General features: G+C 41.8%; 1 protein-coding gene across 1 annotated transcript; it reads right to left on the bottom strand.

Moving 5' to 3' along the window:
* Positions 1-15989: 15989 nt before the first annotated feature.
* LOC121746025 (putative B3 domain-containing protein At3g49610) lies at positions 15990-16682 on the bottom strand. The gene has a single exon (XM_042139961.1). It carries the CDS (start codon positions 16680-16682, stop codon positions 15990-15992), a length of 693 nt encoding a protein of 230 aa, XP_041995895.1.
* Between the last annotated feature and the right edge of the window lie 3046 nt (positions 16683-19728).

Below are 19728 nucleotides of genomic sequence, written 5' to 3'. Positions count from 1 at the left end.
CGAGGCGGGGGAGGATGCCGAGGCGGGGGAGGCTCCAGGGCGGAGGCAGAGGAGGAGGAGGATCTAAGCCGATATCCGTACGGCCCCAAATAAACACTGGCGGTGTACAACGCCTGGATCAACGTCTCGTACGATCCTATCGTCGGGAATCAACAACCCCGAAAGTGTTTATGGGAAAAGGTCACCGAAGCCTACCACGAGATTAAGCCGAAAAAGACCCGCCGCCGCACATATAAGATGCTCCGCGCTCACTTTGACCGAGTCGACAGAGAGATCAAACGATTCTGCGGCATCTCCAAGAATGAAGCGGCTCATTACCAAAGCGGAGCCACGGGAGCCGACATTCTGAGGTCGGCTCTGCGGGTCTACTACGAAGACACCGACAAACAATTCAAATATGCCGATGTTTGGGAGGTCGTCAGGGACGAGGAAAGGTGGGTCGGCAGTGTGCGGTCCAGATCGGGCTCGACCTCGAAGCGCACGAAGCACACGGCGAGTGGCCAATACTCGCCTGGTGAGGGCGGTTCGGGCATCGAGCCACAAGAGTTTGCCTCGCAGGAGAAGGAGACCCCGGCAGACGATGCCGGGGGTCCTCCCGTGGGCGCCGTCGGCCGCAAGGGAGAAATGCGGGCTGGGGCTCGGGGGCACCCTCGAACTCCCTTATGTCCATGTACATGACCGCCACAATGGCGGACACTTCCCGCTTTACGCCCACCCAATACAAAGTCTGGCTTAACGGAGTCCTGTTTATGGCGGCACAACTTGGTATCCCGCCTCCAAGTGGCCTCAGGGCACCTCCACCGCCTTCGGGGATGATTCGTCGGCGGAGTAGTTTTTTTATTTTCTATAAAATTGTATTTTAAATTATTTTATTTTTATTTTTTTAGGATTTTAATTATGTCTTTTTTTATTTTTTTGAATGATAAGTTGTATTTTTATTTTATGTTGTAATGTTATTTTATTTTTAATGAAGTGTGTTTTATTTTAATTGAATTTGGTGGAAAAAAATAAAAAAATAAAATTGAATGAATAGTAATTTAAGGGACGGTATGGGACGGAGGGTTGCAGGTTCCGTCCCTTAGTTAAGGGATGAAGTACAAAAGTACAGTGGGGCCCGCAAATAGTGTTTTAAGGGACGGTATAGTGACAGCGTTGTGGATAGCCTTAGCAACAACTCTTTTAAATTTAATTCTACATATGAAAATTTAACACCTTTTAATTCTAGAGTCAACTACAAAAATAATTTTGGATAATAGGGTTTCATATTTGCAGTCGTCAATACAGATTCTGGATATAGGAGTAATTATATTTAAGATTCTTGATATTTTTGTAATGTTTTATCCCATATAATAGGATTCGAACCCCATCGTATCCATATGTAAAAGATTCTCTTAAAATCATTTTATATTTGAAGAATTATTATGTTAACTCCTAAATTGTTTAATTATCTCTAATTATAATGTCAGGAACTTTAAAGAATATTAATAAAATACTTAAACTATTGGGATCCAATTATCAGTAATGCCGCCGTCTCCGTCGTTGTCATTAACATTCTAATTAAAGTACTCAATTTTGTGTATATATAATTAAAACTTCTAATTTTTGTAATATTCTATTAATTAAAGAATTCAAATTTTTTCTTTAGTAGTATTCATCATTCCACGAAAAATTAAATTGATTTTTATAAATCTAACTGAGTACTGCATCTGTTCATTTATTCCTTCCAACTATAAATTGTGGGCGTGATGATTATAACCGTCAAATGGTATAACCGTAATAAAATGACAAAACTAAGGGTGTTGATTTTAGGGCCTTATTTTATTCGATTATTAAATCCAATGCCAATCCACTTTCGTAGAAGCAACATAAATTTCAGCATATGTTTGTTTTGTTCTGATAAACAATTGGAAGTGTTTAAGCTGCTCTCATTTAGTCAGATACACTTCCGCCGTCTGTATTTCTTCCTACTTTTTATAGGACTAAATTAAATTAGTCGTAACATTTTGAGATACATAAGAATTGAATTAATGAATATAGTTTTTATTATTATACTTAATTAACGAATAGAGTTTATAGTGTGTGTACTATTATTATATTTCAAAACTTATCGATATGGAGTATAACATAATTATGACAAATTTAATGTCATAGTAGTACAAGTTCATACATTTTCTATAAAATAAAAGCCCTTTTATAAAAAATAAGGGACTATGTAGATCTTTTAGATATTATATGCCCATATCGTATCACCGAAAAAAAATAAAAGTTCGATATTCCTCATATGGAATAATGAAATTTATCTAAGCGGAAAAGGGCGTAATGTGGGAGGCACTTAGTATAGAATTGTAAAGGCCGATTCATTTCTTTCCCACAGATTTTTTAGAATATAATGTTAATTCCCACGTACACGAATTATATTCTTGTCAAATCTAAAAAAAAAGAATATCGAGAGAATTTTAAGAAAAGAAAATAAAATTGTAAAACCAATCTTGCGAAAAATATAGTCCAAATTAATACTCCCTCTGTTTCATAGTAATAGAATCATTTTGTCATTTTGATACATTCCATAGTAATAGAGTCATTTCCCCTATTAGTAAAAATCAACACATTTTTCTACACATACTTTACTCTCTCTTACTTTTTTCTCTCTTCAACTCTCTACCTTTCTCATTTTTCACTTTATTCTCCATTTACTTAACTCATCTAATATAATTTTTCTTAATTTCCGTGCTGAAAAGAAACGTTTTTATTACTATGGAATGGAGGGAGTACTGGAGAACTACTCTATTAGTAGTAATTTGAATTAAAGAAGAGGATAATCTTTCATGCGTCACCGTTAGTGACCAAATCAACATTCGTGACTGAACTTAAAAAAGTTAAAAAGGTTGAAATTGGAGGCTTTATATATTTGCTTATCTTATCACATTATCACCATTCTCTTTTTCTTTTCTCTCTCATGCTTTGTGGATGACCATCCATTTATGCTGACGTGGGAATGATGAGCTCAGTTGTGGGGTGGAGGAATCTTAATTATGTCGCCTCTATTAAATCATCTACGATAGCGGAGGTCCCGTGGGAGGTCCGACCGGCGAGTCGGTCGTCCGTCGGAGACGTTCCCTATCACAGTGGAAGAGACGGACGCGGATGTCCTTGCGGACGAGAGGTCGTCCGCGGGTGTGAGCGGACGTCCGTCGTGACGTCCGCTATTGCGGTGACACGGCGGACTTCCCATTTTTATTTTTATTTTTAAAAAGAAAAACTCTATATATTAGAAATTAGCCACTCACCCCTTAAAATGTCTTATAAGAGGGAGGGTTATCCATACTTTTATAGGTGAGCTAGGATCGTTACCAAGTCGATGTGGGACAAGATATTAAGAATTTTAACACACCCTCTCACGTAATGGGCCACTCACCCCTTAAAAAGCCTTATAAGGGAAATGGTTGTCCACACTTATATAGATTAGATTGGATCTTCACCAAGTCGATGTGAGACATAATTTAGAGAATTTAACACGCCTCCTCACATGTGGGCCGAAAATGACATTGGTCTTCCATCACGTGGGTAGGCAATGCATGAGATAAAAGAACCATCATTGATGTGGGCCGGAAAGGACATCGATCTTCCACTTGTGAGGTAGATAAGAGATAAGAGAAAACCATCATCGACTTGGGCCAGCTCTGATACCATATTAGAAATGAGTCACTCACCCCTTTTAAGGGCTTATAAGGGGGAGGGTTATCCATACTTTTATAGGTGAGCTAGGATCGTTACCAAATCGATGTAGAACAAGATATTAAGAATTTTAACACTATATATACGGCTCGTTGAACTTCATTTCATTCACACCACTTGTATTAACGAGTTTCTCCCTCTCTACTTTCATTTCTTGTGAAGATAAATGGAGCATGACAGTGATTCTCCCGTCACGAGCGAGTCACAAACGCCGACGTTCCCCCTTTGAGGTGGGGGAAACGCCGGCAGAACTGCAGGGATGCCCGGGATGATGCCCCAAATATTGGCGATGATGGGCAGGTAATATAATATGTGCCCTTGGATGGTGCCCCAAATGCCCGGGGGGAGTGGAGGGATTGTGCCCCAAATGATGCCCGTGATGGGGGGAATGATGCCCGGGATGATGATGCACGGTATGATGCAGGGCATGCCTGCTGCTGCAAGGGGTAGCAAAGTGGGGGTCCTCCAATCACTTGGGGACAATGTGTGTCGCCCCTACATGGATTTATTGTCTAGTGATACCCAGAGTACTCCACCTGAGACTAAGTTCACCGGCATTGAGACTTTCTCTTTGGAGGAGTTGGGTCTATCTCCGGTCAGGGAGTCTCCCACTGAGATACCACCGGCGGTAGGGAAGTCGAAGAAGAAGGGCAAGGGCAAGGGCACTAGTGAGTCCTCACGTGTCCTCATCGACCGGGGGGGAGGCGGACGAGGAGGCCGGCGAGGGAAAGAGGACCGTCTGGAGCGAGGCGGAGTGCGTCGCCCTGGCAAAGGCCTGGATGAGTATAGTCGAGGATCCCTACATCGGGGCTAACCAGACTATCGACAGGATGTGGTGGCGCATTAGCCAGAACTACGTCAAATTCAGCCCGACAGGTGGGAAGCCTCACGATGGAGAGCAATGCTGGAAACAGTGGGAGCAGCTGAGGAGATCGCTCACCCAATTTTCCGGCATCTACGAAAACAACGTCCGTACGACAACCAACGGATGTCCATGGAGTATGTGAAGAGTTTGTCCATGAAGCAGTTCATCGACAAGAAGAAGAAGTTCAGCGTCTTCAAATATTGGGATGTCTATCTTGTGCTGCAGGATTTTGCCAAGTTTCGTGCGGGTGTTGAAGCTGGCTGGCCGAAGCGGACAAAGCTCAACTCCTCCGGCGAGTACAGCAGCAGTGCCGGTTCCCACAACCTCCCCGAAGCCTCCGCAGAGATCCCGACCCCTCCATCGTTCTCCCGCAGCCATCGCCCGGTTGAGCAAAAAACCGCGATGCGCACGGCTAGGGGAAGCCCCAGCGGGTCCCACGAGGTCCAATCGGCAGCTCCTAGACTGGACAATGCCGAACCCACCCACCTCGCGCGCATGCAGCACAATCATACCTTACTCGACACCATAGAAAAGTGGCGGGAGGCGACTGACCCCTTATACAAGGAGATGTTGAAGGGGGTAATCGACAGTATGAGGCGCGAGTTGGGTCTTGCACCCCTACCCGGGAGTGACGGCGGGTCTGGCCAAGGGACGACGAGGCGTGAGGCGGGGACCGCGTGTGTCGAAGCTTTGGGATGTTTTTTAAATTTGAACTATGTATTTTTTTTAACTATGTATTTTTTATTTAATTATGTATGTTTTTTTTAAAATAAAATGGTTGTATTTTCCCTGTATTCGTGTCGAAATTTTAATTCCGTAAAATTTTATATTTATGAATTTGTGAATTTTGATTATTGGGATGTCCGCCGAAATGCCCTTCGGGATGTCCTCTATTGTGGAGTGGGATGTCCTTATGACGTGGCAATACTGTGAGATGTCCTTATGATGTGGCAGAAGGTGTTTTGGGATGTCCGCCGAGACATTTGTCCCTATTGTGGATGCTACTCCACATAAAATGCAATATGCTAATTAAATTGATTATTTAACGGAAATATTGTGTAATTACAAAACTATCCAATCATGTGTTGGTATATTAGATGCGTTTAGCAATTTTTGCCAAGTTGAACTAAATTAATGTGGTCTAAAGAGATGCTGGTCACCTGGCTGGATATATAATTAGAGGATTTTAAAAGTATTCGGTTGCCGTGCCTCCTTTAATTTAAATAATTTATTACTATGCAAAATTGCTTTGCTTTATTATGCAGCATTTTCTAAATTAGTAGGTCGGTGACTTTATGATTAATGTAAACGATTATCATTTGAATCGGATAATAGAAAGAAAAGCGTCGCGTCTTCGAAAATTCTAGATTAGAAGACTGATGGGGTACGTACTAAACAAGCCCAATAGCAGTGACGGCCCATCAGCCCAAAGCCCAAGGAAGAGTATCAGTTCGGCATTACCAAAGAGTTCGGCCCCAGCCTACAGCTCGGTAAAAGCCGACCAATCAAGCTCTACTCTCAGATCGGCAAAAGCTGCTCGGCAATAGTTCAGCAGTTCGGTCTCAGTATTCGACCGAACTGGGAGATAGTGGACTCATGCAGAACCTCCACGATAGTGGACTCATGCAGAACCTCCACGACCTCCACTACACGATCTATTTAGTGGTGTCAACTCATGCAGGATCTCATGCAGGATAGCGGACCAAACAAAGAGATAGTGGACCCATGCAGGATCTCATGACCTCCACGACATCCACGACCTAGTTAGTGGTGATGCAAGCCACGATCTTAGTTCAATGTATAAATAGAACTTAGATCAGACAGACTAAGGAGGAAAAAAGCTCTCTAGACATCAAATATCATATAGCAAGTCTGTATTTGTAAGCTGTAAACCAGATCAAGCAATACAATCTTGCCCTCCTTTCTTCCCGTGGACGTAGATTTACCTCAGTAAATCGAACCACGTAATTCCTTGTGTCGTGATCTATATTTTTTACCTGCATTTATTACCATCAAAAATTCGCCCAACCATCACTGGCGCCGTCTGTGGGAAACAGAGAACCAAATTTGTGATAAAGCGAATTTTTGACCCTTTTTCCACCCAAAAAAAAAAAAAATGCATACCAGATCACGTAACACCCATAATACCGTTCATGATAACCATGAGGAAGCTAGTCCAGCCCGCAGGTCTGGAAAACAGCCTCGGGAGAAATCTACTTCCAGTTCTCACGGAGAAGGAACAAGCCGCTCAAAGACTCATCGCACCGAGTCTTCCCAGCAGCCCGATTTGAACGAGGCTGTCAAGTTGTTTTTGGCCGAGAAGCAGGAAGAGTTCTTAATTTTCCTGCAAAAGGGCCAAAAGCCGGAGACGAAAACGGTGGATTCTCCCTCCTCATCCAGACATGAAAGTCACTACCGCAGTAGTGCCGTGTCTTCCAGGAAGAAGAATCCTCAACCCCGACATGTTCCTGTTCCTCCTCGGTACCGGAATCACAGGAGAACTCCATCTCCTCCATACCGAAGAGATGTCGGGTTCGCCATATACGGAGCATTGAAGACTCCGTTCTCGGACGATATCACCCGAACTCCCTTGCCACAGAACTACCGAACTCCGTCGATGACTTATGACGGGTTAGTGAATCCTCATGACTTCCTGGGACGCTATCAGTATAACATGGCGAACCAGGGTCTCAATGAGGTCCATATGTGCAAGCTGTTTCCCGAGCTGCTTATCGGGAACGCAAGAAGGTGGTTCGATAGCCTCCCCCAAGGCAGCATTAGATCTTACCGAGATCTAATGGATGCTTTCCACAGGAGGTTCTTTCAGAAAGCGGAAGCCCGAATCACTTCGGCTCAGCTGCTTTCTATACGTCAAGGTCGCGACGAAAAGATCAGCGACTTTATGACGAGATTCCACAAGGAATGCCTACAAGTAGATGATCTCAATGATCTACTTGTCATTTCGGCATTCCAAAATGGAATCCTGCCCGGAGCTCTCTACAGAAAGCTCGTGGAATGCAGTCCGCAAACAGCTCAAGAGATGTGGGACATTGCGGACCAGTTCTCCCGTGCCGATGAGGCAGACCGTCGCAAACGGTCTTTAGACAGCTCATCCAGAGGAGACAGGAGGAAGCCCGATCATAGCGATCAGGGACATCCTCGCCGAACTCCTTTTGGCGATCAGGGACATCCTCGCCGAACTCCTTTTGAAAGGATTCAAAGGACTCCGGTGCAAGACCGATTGGGGCCACGTCTCAATCCTGAGAAGCCGCCCGCTCAGTTCGTACCATTGAACAACCGGACTGCTGGAGTGGATTCGTAGATGGAGCTTCGAATAAGACGGGAAGTGGAGCTGGTATTCTACTTATCGCTCCCGACGGACACGAGGTAACTTATTCACTTCGGTCTCCCACCCACAAGCAAACGGACAAACGGAGGTAACAAACCGTATCTTGGTGAAAGGGTTAAAAGATCGGTTAGAACAAGCCAAAGGACAATGGGTAGAAAATCTCCCTCAAGTCCTATGGTCCTACCGAACTACACCCAAAACCTCCAACGGTGAAACTCCGTACAGTCTGGTGTACGGCACTGAAGCCGTGATTCCGGTTGAGATCGGCGTACCCAGTCCCCGAACTCTAAATTTCTCCTCAGAAATGAATGATGACGGACTGAGAGCCGAACTAGATCTGGCCGAAGAAAGAAGAGAATTGGCCTGCATAAAAGCAGCCAAGTACAAGGAGCAAGTAGCCCGGTATTATAACCAAAGGGTGAAAAAGCTGCAATTTCAAGTGGGAGATCTCGTCTTGAGAAACAACGAAGTAAGCCGAGCAGAAAAGCTGGGCAAACTCGAACCCACATGGGAAGGTCCATATCGGGTGTCAGAAGTCCTCGGCAAAGGGTCTTATAAATTGACTCACATGTCAGGAGAACAAGTACCCCGAACATGGCACATTTCCAACCTCAAGAAGTTCCATTTGTAAGAGACAGTCCGGTCAGTCAGTCTTATGTCTAGTTCGGTCCTAGGGGTAGGTGCTTTCTTTGTTTTTTACTTCTTGTTCGTCCTTTTTATTTGTCTATGTGCGTTTTGTCTGTCTATGTGCGTGTCGTCTCTTACGAATGTTACTGAGGTATCTCGTTCTTCGAAGGCTGATCCCCTTTTTAGAACATATATAAGCCAACGATTGTGAGTCCAAGCTTCTAAGGAGGATACAAGACCACAATTCAGCTTAAGAAACAAGTAGTTCGTCTGAAACGAACTGCAACAAAGGGAAAGTCCGATCCACGCGATAAAACTCGCCGAATTAGGACAAGGGAAAGTCCGATCCCCAAATTAGGACAAGGGAAAGTCCGATCCGAGCGATAAAACTCGCCAAATTAGGACACAAGCTTAGTCCGGTCAAAGAAATTTACTTCATAAGACCAAAGACGAGTCCGGTCAAAGAAGTTTACTTCATAAGACCAAAGACGAGTCCGGTCAAAGAAGTTTATTTCATAAGACCGAGGACCAAGTCCGGTCAAAGAAGTTTACTTCATAAGACCAAAGACGAGTCCGGTCAAAGAAGCTTACTTCATAAGACCGAGGACGAGTCCGGTCAAAGAAGTTTACTTCATAAGACCGAGGACGAGCACGATGAAATTTTTTCGCTGAGCTGTAAATACGCAGTGATAGAAGCGAAATGAAAATTTCATTTATTAAATCTTGTTCGGCATATAATTCTGCTGCCCTACGAGAAGGCGTTACGCCATTACAAAGGACTATTCTACTGTCCATGGTTGCTAAAGTTGAGCCATCTATTCACAAAATCCTCGTGAAGCCGAGTTCGGCCATTCCGGGCAGCTGAAGAATAAGCAGGTCGACGAGATGCTCTAATCGACCTACCGCCTCTTCCCTGAGCCCGGGAAGCTCTAGCACCTCGGCGGCGAAGAGTCTCTTCACGAATCATTTGCCGATCTTGCTCACTCATAGTCACCGCTCCTCTGCGAACTTCAGTCCGTCCTCGTCTTGACGTCTCCGGTTGTTCCTGAGTTCGTTGCTGACTTGGAGTAGGGTTTTGAGCAAGTGAATCAGAGGTTTGAGCTGGAGTGCGACCATCTGTTGGCGGGAAATGCCTAAGGAATCTCTCGATTGAGGGACGCCGGGAAAGAATGATGTCGTACCGAGAAGCCCAGCGCCGCAATGATTTCACGACTTGTTGGCAAGCCGAGCTCTCCAACGCATTGTTCCTCCGGAGTACATGATATTCCTCCCACAGTTCGTCAACTCGTTCCTGAACTTCAGAGATGGTCATTCCCCCGCGCCTGCAGATGAAATCCTCATACGCAGTCCTCTCAGCGACGGCAGTATTCAGCTCGGCTTCCAGATCTTTCTTTTCGGACTCTAAGTCCTTATTGTCGGCCTCCAGCTTCACTAAACAAGCCAAGAGTTCGTCATTCTTCATCTGGTCAGCTATGGCTTTTTTCTCAGCTTCGTCTAAAGCGGAAGAGTACAGCCGCTTCCAGTGAAGTACCTCCAGCTCCTTAAGAGTTAAGAATACAAAGCAGCTATGTCAGTTCGGCATTTCATTTTACTGAGCAGGTAGTAAACCACAACAGGAGTAAAAGAGAGTACGAAAAGCTATACGAAGACACAAGTGTAGAAAGAAGAATTTTTTCATTCATAAGAAAAAAAATTTTTTACACAAGGAGGGCTTCAAGGCCATTTTACAAGAAGGAAGAAACTAAACTAAGAGAAGGGAGACGAAATCATACTCCGCCAGCTTCGTCTCCGGCTCCTCGGTGAGGTTCAGCTTCCTTCTCCTTGTCTGCCTCAGCTTCAGCCTCGGCCTCCCTGCTCCCCCCAGCCTGCTCGGTGCCCCCATCACCGATCAGCGGCACCTCTTGCTCGGCCTGCCCGTCTCCGGTCTGCTGATCAAGCTGCTCGGTCTCACCCTCTCCGTGGAAAATTGGAGCGGGTGAAACTGGCCCTAAGGAGGCAAAGATAGCCTCCATATTCTAGTCCCGGTCAGCTCGGCAACTACGAACTCGGTCAGCAGAAAGCAGGACCGAGGACGAAGCAAGCTCCTCAAGGAGCGGCAGACTCTGGAGACGAGCTGCTATCTCTCGGCCGTACAGCGGCAGGACGACTTCGGGCCCCTGCTCGGCATTATCGGTCATCAGTTTCAGCAGATCACCGACAAAGGCCGAAAATTGATTGCTCAGAAAGAGTTTCTCCGCGAAAGCACGGAGAACCTCCCCTTGGGCAACCACGGCGGCAGCATCCCTCCGTTTCGTCTGCTCTCGCTGGATGATGAGCTGGTTTTTGGCAAACTGGGCTTCATCCTGGGCCGAGATCCTAGCAGCTCTGGCCTTCTCAAAGTCTGCCTTAGCCTGTTCGGCCTGGTGACGAGCAGCCGCCAACTTCCTCTGCATCTCAGCATAGTCGCTGGACGCTTTAGAGAGTTCGACTGCGACGAGCTTGCTGAGCATGCTATTCCTCTGAAAATGGAAAAAGGAAAGAGTCAACAGAGGGGCCACCAAAAAAACATAGGAAAGAAACAAAGCCAAAGAATAAAGAAGAGAAGTTACTTCGGCAAAGTCCGTTGGCCATGCAAAAGGCTCACAGACATGCTCCGAAGGGGGCGCCAAGACGATGTCTCTCTCCGGCGCTCTTGGGGGCTTCTGGGTCTTCCCCTTCCCCTTTGCCGAAGTGGACTCCGGCTTTTTTGGATCCGAAGAAGAGGTCTTCTGCCTCTTCGGATTCTTCTCGGCATCAGGCGCCGAGCTGGTAGCCTTCTGTTTCTCCGGCTCCTTAAGCTCGGAGGATTTGCGGCTAATCTTATTTAGCAAGTTCACTGCTAAAAAGCAAGAAAGCAAGGTTAATTTTCGCCACAAAAGCAGTAAGGCACAAAAAAGAATTCCTCACCCTCAGTCTCTTCGTCCGAAGACGAGGAGTCGAACACGAAGTCGCCCTTGACGAGCTCAGACTCCAGGTACTGCTTCCTAATCATAGGAATCTTATTGAGCTCGCCCTCGAGCTCGTCCAACGGTTCTAACCGAGGATGAGGAATCACGGACTTCGGCCCTCTCCAGGGAAAGCCCGGAGCCGCTGTCCTATTATAAAAAAAGAAGCGATGTTGCCACTTTGGCCACTTGGTTTTGCAGAAGGCCCTAAAAGGCTGTAAAGGGATCAAGTAAAACCAAGATCCTTTTCTCTTAAACTGGAAAAAATTAAGGATTGCCCTCAGAGACAGATCCTTATCTAGCCTACGCAGTTCGGTAGCAAAGGCCGATAAGTGCCTCCAAGAGTTCGGAGTCACCTGACCTAAAGGGAGTTGAAAAAAATCAAGCAGCTCTACAAAGGCAGGGGGAAGAGGGAAACGAAGCCCGCATTCCAAGCCGGCTTCATAAACGGTGGCGTAACCCTCCGGCGGCGAGTCAGCCCTATGAAGGTCGTCGGGAATCGCAACCTTCCCCCCAGGAAAAAAATATTTTTCGTGTAGGGATATCACAGTATTCTTACTCAAGATGCTGTGAAAATACTCTACGGTCTTCTCCCCGGATTCTTTCCGGCTAGAAGACCCCTTACCCCCTTTCCTACCGCTACCTGACTCAGAAGAAGAAGAAGAAGACATAGTTCTTACTCTTTGAAAGTCTGAAGAAATTCTGAAGAAATTCTTGAAAGCGGAAGGAAATTTTTACGCAAAAGAGAGAGAATGCATAAGAAGCAATAGCAAAAGTGTTCAAATGATGAAGAAAGGACGTATTTATCAGATTCGGAGAAGATTTCAAAATCATCGCACCGTTTCGAATCCCACCTTTTCAGGATTCAACGGCCGGATTTTACTGTCGCATTTAATGCAGTCACGCGCAAGGCACGTCCCCTGACGTCAGCCTCCCCCGTACCTTTATCCAGAATGCCGAAGTGACTCGCTTCGCCGAAGTGATTCACTTCGCTTTTCGGGGGGGTAGTGATGGGGTACGTACTAAACAAGCCCAATAGCAGTGACGGCCCATCAGCCCAAAGCCCAAGGAAGAGTATCAGTTCGGCATTACCAAAGAGTTCGGCCCCAGCCTACAGCTCGGTAAAAGCCGACCAATCAAGCTCTACTCTCAGATCGGCAAAAGCTGCTCGGCAATAGTTCAGCAGTTCGGTCTCAGTATTCGACCGAACTGGGAGATAGTGGACTCATGCAGAACCTCCACGATAGTGGACTCATGCAGAACCTCCACGACCTCCACTACACGATCTATTTAGTGGTGTCAACTCATGCAGGATCTCATGCAGGATAGCGGACCAAACAAAGAGATAGTGGACCCATGCAGGATCTCATGACCTCCACGACATCCACGACCTAGTTAGTGGTGATGCAAGCCACGATCTTAGTTCAATGTATAAATAGAACTTAGATCAGACAGACTAAGGAGGAAAAAAGCTCTCTAGACATCAAATATCATATAGCAAGTCTGTATTTGTAAGCTGTAAACCAGATCAAGCAATACAATCTTGCCCTCCTTTCTTCCCGTGGACGTAGATTTACCTCAGTAAATCGAACCACGTAATTCCTTGTGTCGTGATCTATATTTTTTACCTGCATTTATTATCATCAAAAATTCGCCCAACCATCAAAGACCAAAACTATGCACGAAATTTTAGAGTATGAGGATTAATAAATTTAAGAATAATCGCAAATCGATTCGCGTTTTCTATATGTGGGTTTACTTAATCGAAGAAATGCATCGCGAGTGAATATCGTCGCAAATTAGTTAAAGAAGTAAATTCAAACCTTAAAATAAATGTGTAGTTAAGAAATAAAACTAGCCCTAGTTCGCACATACTTGGATAATTGCAATATGGAAAAAAAAAACATCTGAGACAACTCGGCCCAAAGGATTAGCACCAATGGAATAATATTTACATCGCTCATCCACAGGGACGGAGCCAAAAATTCTATATAGGTGGGGCAAAATTCCATATAAAGACATTTTAAGAATTTTGGAAGGAGCATTTATAAAGGTATTTCAATTTTTTTTAAAAATAATGATCAAAATAGCACAAATGAATTTTTTTTGAGGTGGGGCATTTGCCCCTTGTAGGATGCATGTACATCCGTCCCTGATCATCCATCTAAATAAATGTTTCATATTTTTTTTATTTGGACGAACTCTAATAATATTTTAATTTATTTTTATTAATTTTAATATACTGAGTCACATTTCACTAACTATTCTAGTCACAATTATTATAAATTTGTTTATAAAAGTTGGGATCTACACTAATTTTTTTCTACCCATTTTCTTTTACAAAAATTAAATAGTTTCTTCAAATTTATACCAGTCAAATATGAGTTTGAGGACCGGAGAAAGTATTTTTTAGTATTAAAAAATTAAATTTTGGTATTAAAAAGTTGATTTTTCTTTAAGTATAACTATTGGTGGGAAGATGTTTTGTCTTTCAATATTAAGTTGAAAGGTATCAAGTCAGCGTGTGTGAGTGTGATTGTTAATTGTAGTTATAATAACAACATAAATACTAGTTAATTTCAAATTTGTTCCTTTAAAATTGTTTCAAGATTTGAATTCATAGATATATCCACATCCTTAAACATCCAGATAAAATGTAATACTATAATGAGTGTGTAAGTTGATTTAACGGTAATGTTTGAAATCAAAGAATTTAAGTTTGAGTCTACTATGATGAAACTTTTAAATTTATATTTATTTATTTATTAAAAAAGGGAAGATGAATATAATTGTGATACATTATTTCGCATCAAGATTTTAAAAATTAATCTTTACATTTTCTAAATTGATCAAGTATTGCTTAATTATATTAGTAGACGGTATGGCCCAATTTGTTTTATTTTTGGGTTGGGCCGGCTGGGCTATGTTATCAGATTGTTGATGTCGTATATCACTATCATCATGGGACATGGCGACATCGTAACGTTTATGACATGTTAAAAAGTAAATTAATAATAAAAATTCAAAAAAAGTGTATACGTAGCTTTGCCTTATGTAAATACTGGAGTAGTATGTAAATATGTTCCCACGGAGTATCCTTTGAGATAAGATAAAATAAAATAAAATGAGTTGTACTAAAAAACTTATCATTAATAATACTGTCCAAATATATTATATGGGGAGGTCACTTTTATCGTGGTTAGTTCCTACAATTCGGAAAATCTTTACAGTTGCATGCAAGTGTAGATAGATTCTATTAATAGGAAGTTTACCAAAATAAATAAAGTAAATATATAAACGTAGCACCTCCACATATAAACCAAAATTCCAACAAAAGGATGTGTGAGTTGACCAAGTGATGATAGAGTATTTGACGTAACTTTACATTTCTATCCATTTACCTTAAAATAAAACAATACTCTTCTCTTTCTTTTGTGTCTCCCCTCCTTATTGTGGCATGATATTACCAAAAAAAGTTGTAACATACTCGACAACCGTAGTATGGATATTCATGTAGCATAAACAGAATTGTATAGTAGTAGTAGAGTGGTATAAACTCTTTTTTCTTCCATATGTATTTTGAATCTTACCTACGAGAATGAATTAAATCATACTACTATATCGAAACAATGCCTAAAACAAACAAGCATTCACATATACACGACCATGAATTATTAGATAGCCTTTGGGATATAAACCAAAACCAATAAATAAACTAAACCAGAATAGGAATAGAATTTACAAGTCAATTCCTAGAACAAGCAATATTTGAAAAATGGATACTAGTAATTCAAATCACAAATTTTGGTTAAATTCGATAAATCCCACGTACTGAGAATATAAAATCACGAAGTTTCAATTTTTCTTGTACAAATATGCATAACTACTCGGACAGAGTCTTCCCGTCCACAATCTCATTTGCCCGTCTTCCTCCTTCTACGACCCAAGGCAGCGTCGCTGATCTGGCTCGTGGGGATCGAGAGACAGTTGTGCTTTTTGCTCACGTTGGTGCAGTACAGTTCCTTCTGAATCACCAGCTCTACGATCGCGCTCCTGAATTCCTCCGGCAGCTGTGGAGGAGGATTAGGCGGCGCTGCTTTCTGGATTGCACGCTGCGCGGTGGAGGTGAGGACGTCCAATTTGTCTCCTTCAATTGTAGTAAAAAAAGTCTTCCACATCTTAAAATCCCTAAACCCCATAATTTAGGGTTTTTCGTAAGGTTGATTTGAAAGAGAAGAAATATGAAGACAATAAATTTGTAAACGAAACACACCAGAAGCCTCAATTAATTACAAAATCCGCATCAATTAACAACAAAATACTTACTTACACCGTAATACAACCCTAATTAAATTTGTTCCCCCGAATTATAAACATTACTATTTGAAATCAAGAAATTAAACAACAGATATACATAAAACCCTAATTACAAAAATCCGCCGGCCGAAACTCAGGCGCCGAGAGAGCCATTCTCCGGCAGGCGCACGAGGGCGAAGCACAACTCCCGATCCACCCGGAAGCACCACAACTGCACCATGACCCCAATCCTCAACTTATTCTTTGCCACAATAGCATTCCACTTCCCATTGATAACGTAGCTGGACGACGTCTTCCCGCCGTCCTTCTTGGCCATGTCCCACCGGCAGAACTTGACCGTCTCCGACGCCGCCAGCGACGGCCCCACCACCTTCACGTCCAAGTACTTCTTCTTCTTGCTCTTCGCGTCGTAGCCGCGGAGGTGCTCCTTCTCCCCCTCCGTCAAGAAATCGTCCGCGATCTGGTTCATCGGGATCGACAGCCGGTTGTGCCCGCTGCTCAGGTCCGTGCCGTACAGCTGCTTCTGTATCACCAATCTCGCCGGCGCGTCCGCCACCTCTTCGATAGCAATTTTGAATTCCTCCGGCAGCGGGGGGCGTTCGCGGTTGTTGTTGGCGGGATTTTGGATCTTTCTTCTCTTCGAATCGGAGGGGGAGGGTTTCTCGATTTTGCGCTTCAGGCGTGGGATTTGCGCGGCGGCGGCTTTTTGCTCGCTCTCGAGAATCTCCGCCGCGCGTTCCGTCGTGGCGAGAAGAACGTCGAAGAGAGAGCCTTTCATGTCGAGTTTGTCTTTCATGTCGTGGATTGTGATGTCGCGGATAAACATCTTGTTTTCGTAGGCGTGGAGATCAAATTGTGAGACGGTGAGGGAGATCGGAGATGTGATTTTATAGATGTGATGAATGAACTAAGGAGTAATGTTTTTACCGTTGCGCTTTTTCCGTTGCATATGGAAACAATTTGTGATTTTATATATGGTTATTTTCCTTGTGAAGATAGGAGAAGAGGTTTTACTTTTAATTCAACTACGGTCTTTCCTTATATATGTGATATTTTATGGTAATTAGGAGTATCGGAGTATGTATGAGAAGATATTTTATGGTTATATTAGTATATATAGAAGTAGTTTTCTTGTAAAAATCGGATTTAATTAATTGGATTATATTGCAACATATAGTTATAAGGTAGTCAGAAATATTAGGAAAATAGCATTAAAAATTAACAAATTTAGTTAATTTTTTTTATAAATTACTATTCAATTGTATAATTTTGACATTTTTCTTAATTATCCGATTAATTTAGATTTGAGATAAATTATATTTGATTTGAAAGCCAAAATGATTTAGTCTAACTTATAATCTCTCGGTCCAAACTACTTCGACATTTCTTTTGGACATTAAATTTAAGAAATTTATATTTATATATTAAGTGGAGAGAATAAATTATAAAAGAAAATAAATAAGAGAGAGTAGAATAGGACAAAGAATACAATTACTGCCAAAAATACAATAGCGCAAGTAGCTTGGGATCACTCAAAATGAAATATGGTGCAAGCAGCTTGAGTTTTCGTGCTAAAAATTAATGACTTTTGTGATTGACATACAAATTTGCAAAAAAATTATAGATTTTTCAACAACTTTTAAATCATACTCCATCTGTTCCATAAAAATATGTGCACTTTACATTTTCCTCCGTCCCACAAAAATATGTGCATTTCATTTTTAGAAAGTTATATTAATTAAATAATGTAAGTCCCACTATCCACTAACTCTATTTTAACTACATTCTACTCATCTCTCTTATTTTACCAACTTTGTCTTAATTCTCATGCCATACTCATTGCCCATATTTTTATGGGACGGAGGGAGTATAATTTTTCCCCAAATATAAATCAAATTGACAATTGAGAAAATGTCTATAATTTAAATAATGCAGTACATAATTTCTCCTAAATCAATTTTGCATAATTTAAATTAATTAATTGTTTGATTTGCATGATTTAACTCATAGTAATAAATAACTCGCCGTGCACTTAGGTCATTATTGTCTTAGTTTACTGATAGTATAATTTATTAAGATGACGAAGGAACTACAATCGTGGCATATGATGCTTTCTTTTGCTTTTGGCTATAATTTTAGATAGGTTCTCTTATATTGCTTATATCATCATAATTCAAAATCAAGACTAAATCTTTACTTTTTAGATTTTAAAATGAGTGGATGAAATTAAATCTTACGAATTTCAAAGGTAAGATTGTCATTCTGTTATCATATCATAAATTTCGTGTTTTTTCTATATCAATATAGTGTATTACAAATATCAACACAATGACATGAGTATTTCAATACAAGTACACGAAAATATCAGCACAGATTTATTGAGATTTTACATGCATTATATTGAGATTTTTTGATGTATTTGTTGATAAAAATTATGTTTATCAACATGTACGAAAACTGAAATAAAAATCATTACATTTCATCATCCGAACGTCGTCGGAACATATGCAATTGAAATCTCGTTAGAATCATTATAAAATTACTTTGAATTTGATATATTTTTTACAAAAAAATAATTTAAATTGAGAGAATTACGTAAATTTAAAATTTTAAGACAATTTTAATAAGAGAGAATTGACATTAATACCCTTTAAGTTTAAAATATAATCCCTGACATTATATCAACCTTTAACTCTCCTAATATAATGATTAAAAATTGGTCTTAATTTTGGATTGCTAATTAGTTATCCATTGATCACGTCCTCGTACATATATTTACTTGTTTAATGTAAACTTGCACTAAAATATATTTTAAATTATTATAATTGGATTTGTCATTGTTATGCTTAGAGAAGAAAGATAAAAGAAAAGTAATACAGGAGAGATAAAACATCAATTAATATTGATATAAATAAAAAATACAGTACTATAAGTATAGAGTTAAATGCTATGAGGATGAAATTTTTCCCAGTCATCTCAGATTGTGCTCCAATTTTATCCATCAGAAGTGCTGATCATAATTGGCATATTCAAATGGAGACATGATATCAATGACCAATTAATCATCAATGCTGCCTCCTCGACAACAGCCACGGTCTGTAGGAGGTGGGCTTCAGACATCCCTTGGTCTCTCTTCAGATGCCTATGGATCTCCAAATCTTCATTAGCGCGGCTCAAATTCTGATCAGGTCGGCGAGTCACCATCTGATAGTGCTAGTTCCCGGGAAACTTGGCCCACTGCCGATGCTTTGGTGGCGAAGAGACTGCAGAAGGAAAAACAAAGAGAGAATGGTTTCACAGTGCAGTCTGTCATGCAGCATGTCCCCAGTTCAAATAAGTTGTCTCTTATGGATGTAGCAAAACCTTCCAGATGAGTATCTGGAAAAGTTTAAGAATGAGTTTCAGGCCTCTCTTGAAGGTTTAGGTGGTTTGCAAGTTCCTATTTTTCAATGGTTCAGAGTAGAGGTGATTTGACAGAGAAAACAAAACACTGATTATGGCACACATGGTTCAGCTCGAGATCCTGGTTGCGCTGAAGACTGGAATTCAAGCATTTTTACATTGGCATATTACGTTTGTGCTAATCTTGATGTTCTTTCAAGGCAGAGCTTTACTCTTGGCCATAATACTACTCATTGACATTGCTATGTATGTAGCTCTAATTGAATTCAATTTTCTGCTCAAAATGTTGTTTCTTCATCAGAGCTTGAAGTTTCGTCAAAAATCAAGACAGTGAAGATGGCAGGATGCTGTCTCCAAAGGAAGCATTCAATAGGATTGCGCAAGTAGTGCAAGAAGCTGTTAGAAACATGGAAAGCAAGGATTGGTAGCTGCGCTTTCCGTCGAAAGCAAGGATGCGAAGGAGAAGGAGG

The sequence above is a fragment of the Salvia splendens genome, chromosome 8, assembly GCF_004379255.2.
Source record: "Salvia splendens isolate huo1 chromosome 8, SspV2, whole genome shotgun sequence".
Classification (NCBI taxonomy): domain Eukaryota; kingdom Viridiplantae; phylum Streptophyta; class Magnoliopsida; order Lamiales; family Lamiaceae; genus Salvia; species Salvia splendens.
Note: the sequence above shows the minus strand (reverse complement) of the source record. Positions and strands in the feature narration are given on the sequence as shown.

Excerpts from the sequence above, each read along its gene's own strand:
- LOC121746025 (XM_042139961.1), bottom strand. The coding sequence starts at position 16,682 with ATGTTTATCCGCGACATCACAATCCACGACATGAAAGACAAACTCGAC.